The following is a 12,500-nucleotide window of genomic DNA, read 5'->3' on the forward strand; positions in this document are numbered from 1 at the left end:
TCTTGCGTGCGCGTTCTAGAAGCTGCCGTCTGCGCGTGCGCGATAAAGGATCAGTGCGCGGGCCCGCGGCTGTGCTCGAGGAGTTGAGAGGCGCGTGTTTGTGTGTTTTTGTGTAGTTTTGTGTAGTTTGTTGGTCATCAGCACAGAAGCGGCTTAAATGTAGGAGCGGCGCAACATGGCGGGTGTGTAGAAACACACACACACACACACACACACACACACACACACACACTTCTGGCTAAACACACACACCCTCCCTCACACACACACACACATACACACACATACACATACAGAGTCTGAGTCTGGTCGTGTTGTGTTTTTCAGATCTCTCTCTGCTGCAGGACTCGCAGGAGGACACGGGCGGATGTGAGTTCGTGTGTGTGTGTGTGTGTGTGTGTGTGTGTGTGTGTGTGTGTGTGTGTGTGTGTGTGTGTGTGTGTGTGTGTGTGTGTGTCGTTAACTCTGTGAATGTGGTGTACAGCAGGTCACATGACCGCGCTAACCCTCCGTCAGATGTGATTTTGTACTCGTCTCTGTGATATTACTATACACACACACACATACACACACACACTCTTTCTCTCATATATACACACTCTGTCACACACTTTCTCTTTCTCTCTCTCACTCACGCACACACACACACATTTTCTCTCATACAGACACATACACACTTACATTCTCTTTGTTTCTATCATACACACACTCTTTCTCTCACACACACACACACACACACACACACATATACACTGTGTGAGAGACATGTCTGCATGTGTTGTAGTGTGTGAGTGAATGTAGTGTTCTTTGTGTGTGTGTGTGTGTGTGTGTGTCTTGTCTGCATGTGTGTTTGTCTGTGTAAGAGATGTGTGTGACTTATCTCCAAATCTGTGTATGTGTAGTGTCTCTGTGTGTGTTTGTGTGTGTTTGACATGTCTGTGTAGCGTGTGTGTGTGTGTGTGTGTGTGTGTGTGTGTGTTGTTGAGACTGTGCTCTTCTTCTTCTGTCAGTGCTGGATTTCGTGTCTCAGGATGAGATGTTGACTCCTCTGAGCCGACTGGACAAATACATCAGCAGCGAGAACGTCTTCAACAGGTGAAACACACACATGAACACACACACACACTGCTGATGTTCTGCTCGGGATGAACACACACCACACTCCTAACAATAATAAAAATCAGTTTTGCACCCGCTTCAGAGGGAAAAATCTTAAATGTGAATGATGCGAGCTGGAGACCGTGACGTAGGGAATATCTCACACACACACACACACACACACACACCATGATTGGCTTGTTCACTGCTGGTTGCTAGGTTACCAATACTACAGTCGGCCACTTTAATGATGATGGAAACACGGTTATACTAGGGAATTTTTTTAAACTTTTGTTTGCGAACTTTGAAAAGTGTGTGTGTGTGTGTCTGTTTGTTTGTGTGTGTGTGTGTGTGTGTCTGTTTGTTTGTTTGTTTGTGTGTGTGTGTGTGTGTGTCTGTTTGTTTGTTTGTGTGTGTGTGTGTGTGTGTCTGTTTGTTTGTGTAAGTGTGTGTGTGTGTGTGTCTGTCTGTTTGTGTGTGTGTGTTTGTGTGTGTGTGTGTGTGTGTGTGTAGTTGATCATGTGTGTGTTTGGCGTGTTTCAGGCAGATGGTGGCCCGCAGTCTTCTAGACACACTCCGTGCTGTTAGTGAAGATGAGCATGAGTGTGTGTCTGTGCTGGAGAGAATCGACAGACTCGCAGACGACTCCGGTACTGATTCACTGATTCACTGAGTCACTGATTCACTGATTCACTGATTCACTGAGTGGTGTTTGACAGCTCGGAGAGCTTCTGACTTCATTAGGGAAGCAAAATGAAGCCGCTGTAGCTGATGCTCAGAATCAATGCTCAGTATATTTGATGAGGTGTGTTCCAGTGTGTAACTCTATTGTGTGTGTGTGTGTGTGTGTGTGTGTGTGTGTGTGTGTGTGTGTGTGTGTGTGTGTGTGTGTGTGTGTGTGTGTTACACAGAGCCGACGGTGCGGGCGGAGCTGATGGAGCAGATCCCACACATCGCCATCTTCTGCCAGGAGAACCGGCCCTCCATCCCCTCCGCCTTCTCCAGATACCTGCTGCCCATCGTGGTGCGCTACCTGGCGGACCAGAACAACCTGGTGAGTGTCTTTGTGTGTTTATGTGTTTGTGAGTTTATGTGTTTGTGTGTGTGTGTGTGAGTGTGTGTGTGTGTGTGAGAGAGTGTGTGAGAGAGTGTGTGAGAGTGTGAGTGTTTGTCAGTAGGGCTGTGCATTCATTCATTCAGTTTCTTTTCGGATTAGTCCCTTTATTCATCAGGGGTCGCCACAGTGGAATGAACCACCAACTATTCCAGCATATGTTTTACACAGCGGATGCTCTTCTAGCTGCAACCTAGTACTGGGAAACACACATACACACTCATACACTACGGTTGATCAGTTCCCCTATAGCGCATGTGTTTGGACTGTGGGGGAAACCGGAGGAAACCCACACCAACACAGGGAGAACATGCAAACTCCACACAGAAACACCAACTGACCCAGCCGAGACTCAAACCAGAGACCTTCTTGCCCGCTGTAGGGCTGTGCAGTTAACAGAAATGAAATCATAATGGCTGTTTGAGCATATCAATAGCTGCTTTTCCACTATCGTGCCAAACCGTTCTAAGAACACTTCGGTACGGTTACGGTTGTTTCTCCACTGAGCCTGGAACGGCGCGGCACGATTACAAACCGTTCTTGGCCCGGAATTTTCGGCACGGTTAGACAACCGTGCTGAACTGTGCTGATAGATTCTGTGTGTTGACGTCGCGACTCGGTTGCTAAGCTACCACAGCTGGCTCAGCAGAAGCGCGCTAGTCATCAGACATCCTCAATAAACTACAGTACATTTAATATAAAATAATGATCCAGGTCTAAACGATACGGTTTGAAAAGGGTTTTAAAACCATAGAGCAGTCTCTGGCAGAGAAGTGAATAACTCATCACATTCTTACGAACATATTTTATTCATTAAAGTTATTATTTTATTGACTTGAATACAGACCTACATCGCTTGCCTGAATGTGAGTTTATTGCACGCAGCGCTGTATTCCACAGCACAAAACTCGCTCTGATCCGGGAGAGACATGCAAGCGACTTGCGCTGCTGACTTTTTTTCCTGCTGCGCATCGAATAAAGCGAATAAAGTCACGCTTTGCATCGTCGATGTCTAAATTCCACAACAACATCACTATATCCATGGAACACGAACTTGCAGACTCTTTTAACAACGAGGAAATAATTGCACTTTTTAATTCAAAGCCAGGACAGCTTGTTAATACCGGCGAGACCACCTGAAGGACGGCGTGTTCGTGTTGTAATGTCGGCCGTCCAAAAGACTTTGCTTGAAAGCTTTACGGAGCGGCACTGTAACTGTCCAAGGTACTGTTGTATGATTTATATTATAGCATATGCACTAATAAACAAGTCAAAAGAATGAAATAATTAAATAAATATGGATTCTTAAATGTCAGTATTGCTTTTACTTAAAAAAATATCAATACGTTTTCACAAATGTTTTATAAAAATAAAATGAGCAATTTTTATTATTTCAGCTATAGGCAATTATATGATTCAATTATACATAAGTTATATGACATTTATGAGGCTTGTAACATGTTTCTGTGTTTTTTTTTTGTGGTGATCTTTAATATAGCTACGCAAATATTTTCTAAAACGTCTAGCAATAATTCGCCTACAACTTGTTAGTTAATTATGAACACAAAAATAATTATAATAATAAAAATAAAATGATCAAAATAAAAAGATAATAGAGCATCATTTTGCTAAATATAATAGTGCTTTATATGCTTTAAATCCTGCGATATATTTTCATATTCGTTTTTTTTTTCACTTGCTGCATTCGTTATTTAATGTTTGAATAGTAAAACAAATAACAGCCATCGCTTAATTGGTTTCATTTTACCATCAAAATGTAGTATATTTTATATCATTATCAACTTTTTATATAAATACGCAGTGTAATTTAAATAATTGTTTAAAATGAAATAATTTAAGTGCTGTGTTTTTATTAGTGAAAGTGCCCGCTCACCTTTGACAAGGCCTGTCCAAAATTATATTTCTGCCACTATAATGCAAATGCATTATTATTGTTGTCTTATCATTGTTTATTTTTCTGTTATGTTCAGAGATTTTAAATATTATTTATTTCCCCTCCAATTATTTTCAATCATCACGTTACATTTTGGTAATTTTCCCTCCAAATAAAATTTAGCCAGAGCTGCGCAACATATGAATAAATAAGGGTGCACATGTACCTATATTTAGCACCCCTATATGATAGAGCGGCATAACAGTGTTTAGTCACATGGTTGCTTTTGCTTTTATGAAAAAAATAAATAAATAGTTTCGGCTCTTATTTAACTTTAATTGAACAAAGGGAGCCGTTTACATTGCGTTACCAAGGCAACTACTGATGCGTTTTGTGTAATGTTTTAAAGAGCTTTGTCGCAGCACGACAGTGGAAAATGAAACCGTATCCGTGCTGTCTGGCCCGGTTTGGCACGGAATGGAACAGTTCTGTTTAAAGAACGATTCAGCACGATAGTGGAAAAGCGGCTATTTTCATTCATTCAATCAGCATTATATATTGCACTATATGTGTGTGTGTGTGTGTGTGTGTGTGTGTGTGTGTCAGGTGCGTAAGACGAGCCAGGCGGCGCTGCTGGTTCTGCTGGAGCAGGAGCTGATGGAGCGAGCAGACGTGGAGACTCTGGTGTGTCCGGTTCTGGTGGATCTCACCGCTCCAGACAGCAATGATGACGTCAAGACTGAAGCCATGGCGGTGAGAGTGTCACGATTACTAAAACCAGAACAAAACTGAACTGAGTGTGTTGAAGAGTGACAGAGAATTTTACTGAACTAAAACCGTTCGATATGTTTAATATCTCAGTGTAAATGAGCTCTTCATATATCCTCATATATCGCATGTGTTTCTACTGTATGTGTAGTTAGTGTAGTTGGATTAGTGTGTTGCTTGTGTAGAGGTTTACCACAGCTCCAGTGTTTATATATTTCCTGTAGTTTCTTCATGTAGCACCGTGAATCTGCGAGACTCCACATGCTCTGCAGTGACAGTAAAGCTCCACTCGCCTTGAAAACGATGAAGTAAAACACGAGTGATGATCATCGAGTGTGTGTGTGTCTGTGTGTGTGTGTGTGTGTCTGATCTCAGATCATCTGTAAGATGGCACCGATGGTGGGGAAAGACATCACGGAGCGTCTGTTCCTGCCGCGCTTCTGCGAGATGTGTTGTGACTGCCGCATGTTCCACGTACGCAAGGTGAGAATCCCTGATCCAGGGTCTGAACACTGATCTCAGAGCTGATCCAGAGTTAGTCTGAACACTGATCTCAGAGCTGATCCAGAGTTAGTCTGAACACTGATCTCAGAGCTGATCCAGAGTTAGTCTGAACGCTGATCTCAGAGCTGATCCAGAGTTAGTCTCAACGCTGATCTCAGAGCTGATCCAGAGTTAGTCTGAACGCTGATCTCAGAGCTGATCCAGAGTTAGTCTGAACACTGATCTCAGAGCTGATCCAGAGTTAGTCTCAACACTGATCTCAGAGCTGATCCAGAGTTAGTCTGAACACTGATCTCAGAGCTGATCCAGAGTTAGTCTGAACACTGATCTCAGAGCTGATCCAGAGTTAGTCTGAACGCTGATCTCAGAGCTGATCCAGAGTTAGTCTGAACGCTGATCTCAGAGCTGATCCAGAGTTAGTCTCAACACTGATCTCAGAGCTGATCCAGAGTTAGTCTGAACACTGATCTCAGAGCTGATCCAGAGTTAGTCTGAACGCTGATCTCAGAGCTGATCCAGAGTTAGTCTGAACGCTGATCTCAGAGCTGATCCAGAGTTAGTCTGAACACTGATCTCAGAGCTGATCCAGAGTTAGTCTGAACACTGATCTCAGAGCTGATCCAGAGTTAGTCTGAACACTGATCTCAGAGCTGATCCAGAGTTAGTCTGAACACTGATCTCAGAGCTGATCTAGAGTTAGTCTGAACACTGATCTCAGAGCTGATCCAGAGTTAGTCTGAACGCTGATCTCAGAGCTGATCCAGAGTTAGTCTGAACACTGATCTCAGAGCTGATCCAGAGTTAGTCTGAACACTGATCTCAGAGCTGATCCAGAGTTAGTCTGAAAGCTGATCTCAGAGCTGATCCAGAGTCTGAACACTGATCTCAGAGCTGATCCAGAGTTAGTCTGAACGCTGATCTCAGAGCTGATCCAGAGTTAGTCTGAACACTGATCTCAGAGCTGATCCAGAGTTAGTCTGAACACTGATCTCAGAGCTGATCCAGAGTTAGTCTGAACACTGATCTCAGAGCTGATCCAGAGTTAGTCTGAACACTGATCTCAGAGCTGATCCAGAGTTAGTCTGAACACTGATCTCAGAGCTGATCCAGAGTTAGTCTGAACACTGATCTCAGAGCTGATCTAGAGTTAGTCTGAACACTGATCTCAGAGCTGATCTAGAGTCTGATCACTAATCTCAGAGCTGATCCAGAGTTAGTCTGAACGCTGATCTCAGAGCTGATCCAGAGTTAGTCTCAACACTGATCTCAGAGCTGATCCAGAGTTAGTCTGAACACTGATCTCAGAGCTGATCCAGAGTTAGTCTGAACGCTGAACTCAGAGCTGATCCAGAGTTAGTCTGAACACTGATCTCAGAGCTGATCCAGAGTTAGTCTCAACACTGATCTCAGAGCTGATCCAGAGTTAGTCTCAACACTGATCTCAGAGCTGATCCAGAGTTAGTCTGAACACTGATCTCAGAGCTGATCCAGAGTTAGTCTGAACACTGATCTCAGAGCTGATCCAGAGTTAGTCTCAACACTGATCTCAGAGCTGATCCAGAGTTAGTCTGAACACTGATCTCAGAGCTGATCCAGAGTTAGTCTGAACACTGATCTCAGAGCTGATCCAGAGTTAGTCTGAACGCTGATCTCAGAGCTGATCCAGAGTTAGTCTGAACGCTGATCTCAGAGCTGATCCAGAGTTAGTCTGAACACTGATCTCAGAGCTGATCTAGAGTTAGTCTGAATGCTGATCTCAGAGCTGATCCAGAGTTAGTCTCAACACTGATCTCAGAGCTGATCCAGAGTTAGTCTGAACGCTGATCTCAGAGCTGATCCAGAGTTAGTCTGAACGCTGATCTCAGAGCTGATCCAGAGTTAGTCTGAACGCTGATCTCAGCTGATCCAGAGTTAGTCTGAACGCTGATCTCAGAGCTGATCCAGAGTTAGTCTGAACGCTGATCTCAGAGCTGATCCAGAGTTAGTCTGAACGCTGATCTCAGAGCTGATCCAGAGTTAGTCTGAACGCTGATCTCAGAGCTGATCCAGAGTTAGTCTCAACGCTGATCTCAGAGCTGATCCAGAGTTAGTCTGAACACTGATCTCAGAGCTGATCCAGAGTTAGTCTGAACACTGATCTCAGAGCTGATCTAGAGTTAGTCTGAACACTGATCTCAGAGCTGATCTAGAGTCTGATCACTGATCTCAGAGCTGATCCAGAGTTAGTCTGAACACTGATCTCAGAGCTGATCCAGAGTTAGTCTCAACACTGATCTCAGAGCTGATCCAGAGTTAGTCTGAACGCTGATCTCAGAGCTGATCCAGAGTTAGTCTGAACGCTGATCTCAGAGCTGATCCAGAGTTAGTCTGAACACTGATCTCAGAGCTGATCCAGAGTTAGTCTGAACACTGATCTCAGAGCTGATCCAGAGTTAGTCTCAACACTGATCTCAGAGCTGATCCAGAGTTAGTCTGAACACTGATCTCAGAGCTGATCCAGAGTTAGTCTGAACACTGATCTCAGAGCTGATCTAGAGTTAGTCTGAATGCTGATCTCAGAGCTGATCCAGAGTTAGTCTCAACACTGATCTCAGAGCTGATCCAGAGTTAGTCTGAACGCTGATCTCAGAGCTGATCCAGAGTTAGTCTGAACGCTGATCTCAGAGCTGATCCAGAGTTAGTCTGAACGCTGATCTCAGAGCTGATCCAGAGTTAGTCTGAACGCTGATCTCAGAGCTGATCCAGAGTTAGTCTGAACGCTGATCTCAGAGCTGATCCAGAGTTAGTCTGAACGCTGATCTCAGAGCTGATCCAGAGTTAGTCTCAACGCTGATCTCAGAGCTGATCCAGAGTTAGTCTGAACACTGATCTCAGAGCTGATCCAGAGTTAGTCTGAACACTGATCTCAGAGCTGATCTAGAGTTAGTCTGAACACTGATCTCAGAGCTGATCTAGAGTCTGATCACTGATCTCAGAGCTGATCCAGAGTTAGTCTGAACACTGATCTCAGAGCTGATCCAGAGTTAGTCTCAACACTGATCTCAGAGCTGATCCAGAGTTAGTCTGAACGCTGATCTCAGAGCTGATCCAGAGTTAGTCTGAACGCTGATCTCAGAGCTGATCCAGAGTTAGTCTGAACACTGATCTCAGAGCTGATCCAGAGTTAGTCTCAACACTGATCTCAGAGCTGATCCAGAGTTAGTCTCAACACTGATCTCAGAGCTGATCCAGAGTTAGTCTGAACACTGATCTCAGAGCTGATCCAGAGTTAGTCTCAACACTGATCTCAGAGCTGATCCAGAGTTAGTCTCAACACTGATCTCAGAGCTGATCCAGAGTTAGTCTGAACGCTGATCTCAGAGCTGATCCAGAGTTAGTCTGAACGCTGATCTCAGAGCTGATCCAGAGTTAGTCTGAACACTGATCTCAGAGCTGATCCAGAGTTAGTCTCAACACTGATCTCAGAGCTGATCCAGAGTTAGTCTCAACACTGATCTCAGAGCTGATCCAGAGTTAGTCTGAACACTGATCTCAGAGCTGATCCAGAGTTAGTCTGAACACTGATCTCAGAGCTGATCCAGAGTTAGTCTCAACACTGATCTCAGAGCTGATCCAGAGTTAGTCTGAACACTGATCTCAGAGCTGTGTTTGTGTTTGTCAGGTCTGTGCTGCAAACTTCGGTGATATCTGCAGTGTTGTTGGAGGAGACGCCACAGAGGAGCTGCTGGTGAGTTCAGCACTGTTCACTGATGGGTTTCACTTGCTGTGCAGTGGGTTACACTCGTTTAACAGGTTATTTACATCAGGTTGGACTTGTTTTACAGCGAGTTTTGCTTGTTTTAAATCAGGTTTTGCTCTTTATTTTTGATGAATTACACTCTCTATGATGAGTTACACTGTGTTTTTGCATTGGTTGATTCTTGTTTTCCCTCAGTATTTTTATATATGAAATTATTTTCCTCCACATTTTCTGATATTTGTAAACATTTATTTTATAAATCTTAATTACCAAATACTGTGAGCTGTATCTGCTCTGAGTTCTGGGTCAGGCACAATAGTTAGTAGTTGGATATAATGTGGTGTGGTCTGGTGTGTTGTTGTCAGTTTATGCTGGTTTCTCTGTGTTTGTTTTCAGTATTCTCATCACTGCCCACACACAGAATATTGATGTGATTCTTGCTGGTGTTGAGTTTAGCCGTGGGATTGTTGGTTGTTGTTGCTGTGCTCTGAGCGACTTCCTGTGTTTCCTCTTCCTGTTTCCTGTCCAGCTTCCGCGTTTCTTCCAGCTGTGTTCGGATAATGTGTGGGGCGTGAGGAAAGCCTGCGCCGAGTGTTTCATGAGCGTCTCCTCAGCCTCGTCTCCAGAAGTGCGGCGGAGCAAGCTGTCAGCGGTGTTCATCAGTCTGATCAGCGACCCCTCGCGCTGGGTAACACACACACACACACACACACACACACACACCTGCCATCATATGCTTCAAGTGTGTTTATTATTTTGCATTTTTTCCTTTTATTTTTTTTATATTTGTACTATTTAAAAAAAAAAAAAAAAAATTTACAAATTCAGTCATTCATTTATTTTATTTTCGGCTTAGCCCCTTTTATTCTGGGGTCTCCACAGTGGAATGAGCCAGAAATAAACACTGGGGAACACCCATACACTCTCATTCTCACACACACACATACACACACACACACACACACACACACACACTCATACACTACGGCCAGTGTAGTTGATCAGTTCCCCTATAGCGCATGTGTTTGGACTGTGGGGGAAACCGGAGCACCCGGAGGAAACCCACACCAACACGGGGAGAACATGCAAACTCCACACAGAAACACCAACTGACCCAGCCGAGACTCAAACCAGAGACCTTCTTGGTGTGAGGCGATTGGGCTACCCACTGCACCACCATGCTGCCCCCCCATCCTTTTTTTTCACAAAATGTTATTTAATTATTAAAAATTATTAATTAATAATTTAATTATTATCGTTTTCTTGGTTTGGTTGTTTTTTTTTTAGACTTTTTGTTTATTTTATTAGAAAAACATTTATTTTGCGTTTTAATTTTTAATTTAATTATTTTTTTTTTAATTACTTTACTTAAATTACTTACACTACCTTTTTGTGTTATTTTTTTGTAGGTTTTTATAAACTTTTTTTGTTTATTTTTTACTTAAATTTTTACTTTTTTAATTACACTTTTTACTTAGGTTTATTTTGTTTGTTTGTTTGTTTATTTTTGTCAAGTTTAGTACATAAAATAGTTCAGCAAGAGTAAGGGTTATTCAGTTTATTCAGATTTACCCTCTGAAATAGGATAGTGCATTATTTTCTAGATATGATTTATGATATGAAACTTATTATTATTATTATTATTATTATTATTATTATACTGTAGGTGTAATTGTGTTGTGCAGGTCCGTCAGGCGGCATTCCAGTCTCTGGGTCAGTTCATCTCTACCTTCGCCAGCTCCAGCAGTGCAGCGGGTCAGTTCTTCAGAGACGAAGCCGACTGGAACTCCAGCACACTCAGGTCAGCACACACATACACACACACAAATCAAACTTTACAACAGTGTATGATGGCAGAACTGGAAATTAGAGCAGCACAAGATAACCTAAAACGATCATCATAATAATAATAATAGTGTGTGCTAAATCCATCAGTGTGTCTGAAACACCACAACACCAGCGTCATGTTTTGTACCGGTGTGTTTCCAGTGCATTGACCACCTCTTGTTTAGCTACAGTTTCAGCACAAATACCATGGTTAAAGTCAAATGTGTGTGTGTATCCTCCTGCAGCACGCACACACACACACCTCCCAGCTCCGAGACGCCGCTCCTGTGTGTTTCCCACAATGCACTGGGGTGTGAGGAGCCAGACGTAGCGGAGGAGGGCGGCGGAGAGCAGCCGGCGGAGGAGGAACCGGAGGTCAGGGACCCAACAGAGGAGCAGGAAGCCCTGGAGCAGGACATGTCCCAGCAGCAGCAGGAGGTCAGTGACCCTGAGGAGGAACAGGAGCAGGACAGGACCACCGGCAGCTCTCAGCAGCAGGAGGTCAGTGGCCCTGTGGAGGAACAGGACAGGACCCCCAGCAGCCCCGCTGAGCAGCAGGAGGTCAGGGGCCCGGCGGAGCAGGAGGATGAGTCCCCCAGCGGTCCCCAGCAGCAGATCCCGGAGCAGGAGCTCTTCAACTCTTTCCACTACTGGCGGACCCCCATCCCGCAGATAGACCTGGAGCTGGAGCTGCAGGGGCCCCAGAAGCGGCCCTCTGCCCCACCGCTCGCCCGCAGACAGCTGGAGGAGCTGATCGAGAACCTGGAGCCGCACATCGACGACCCCGACGTCAAGGGTGAGGAAAACTAATCAACCCCACAACACTGAACACACGAGCACCGGTGATCACCTCTGTACTGCGCCGACCAGGGCTTGATTCTGATTGGCTGCTGGATGCTAGATTCTGATTGGCTGATGAAGGTTTGATTCTGATTGGCTGTTGAATTCTAGATACTGATTGACCATTAAATAAATGATTGAGTCTGATTGGCTGATCGATGAATGCTTGATTCTGATTGGCTAAGAGCACTCTAAGGTGTTTGGTTATGGTCAGATAAAGGCACTAAAGTAGTTCCGGCAGGTTTTAAATGCATTACAGCTCCATAAAATTATCATTATAGAATTATAGGAGAATGTCGGCGCCAATAGCCCAGTGGTTAGTGAGTTGACGCGGCACCAAGGTGCTCGCATTGACCCGAGTTCGATTCCCGTCTCGAGGTTCTTTTGCTGATCCTTCCCCCATCTGTGCTCCCCACACTTTCCTGTCTATATCCCTAAAAAAATCCCTAAAAAATAATTGGAAAAAAAAGAATTATAGGAGAACAGAACTATAAATATTAATTGAAGTAAACACTAATTTTATGCAGCTGTAATGCGCTCTAAACCTGCCGGAACTACTTTAGCTGTGCTTTGATCTAGACACACACTGTAAAGTGTGTATCAGCCAATCAGAATCAAGCGTTCATCAGAGCTGCAGTATAAACAGTGGTACAGCACACACACTACAGCCGTTACCAGCCAAAACTCCACTGGAAATCAGTCAGGAGACTCATCTG

General features: G+C 44.1%; 1 protein-coding gene across 1 annotated transcript in view; it reads left to right on the forward strand.

Moving 5' to 3' along the window:
- The first annotated feature begins 71 nt into the window (after positions 1-71).
- The window catches only part of ppp4r1 (protein phosphatase 4, regulatory subunit 1), a 22,933-nt gene continuing 10,504 nt past the window's right edge, over positions 72-12,500 (forward strand). Inside the window, 11 exon segments of the mRNA NM_200260.1 lie at positions 72-182; positions 328-369; positions 1,011-1,095; positions 1,642-1,748; positions 2,010-2,152; positions 4,713-4,859; positions 5,250-5,357; positions 9,040-9,105; positions 9,647-9,805; positions 10,803-10,918; positions 11,190-11,740. Coding sequence (NP_956554.1) covers positions 176-182; positions 328-369; positions 1,011-1,095; positions 1,642-1,748; positions 2,010-2,152; positions 4,713-4,859; positions 5,250-5,357; positions 9,040-9,105; positions 9,647-9,805; positions 10,803-10,918; positions 11,190-11,740 — 1,531 coding nt within the window. The 5' untranslated portion in view covers positions 72-175.

The sequence above is a fragment of the Danio rerio genome, chromosome 24, assembly GCF_049306965.1.
Source record: "Danio rerio strain Tuebingen ecotype United States chromosome 24, GRCz12tu, whole genome shotgun sequence".
Taxonomy (NCBI): domain Eukaryota; kingdom Metazoa; phylum Chordata; class Actinopteri; order Cypriniformes; family Danionidae; genus Danio; species Danio rerio.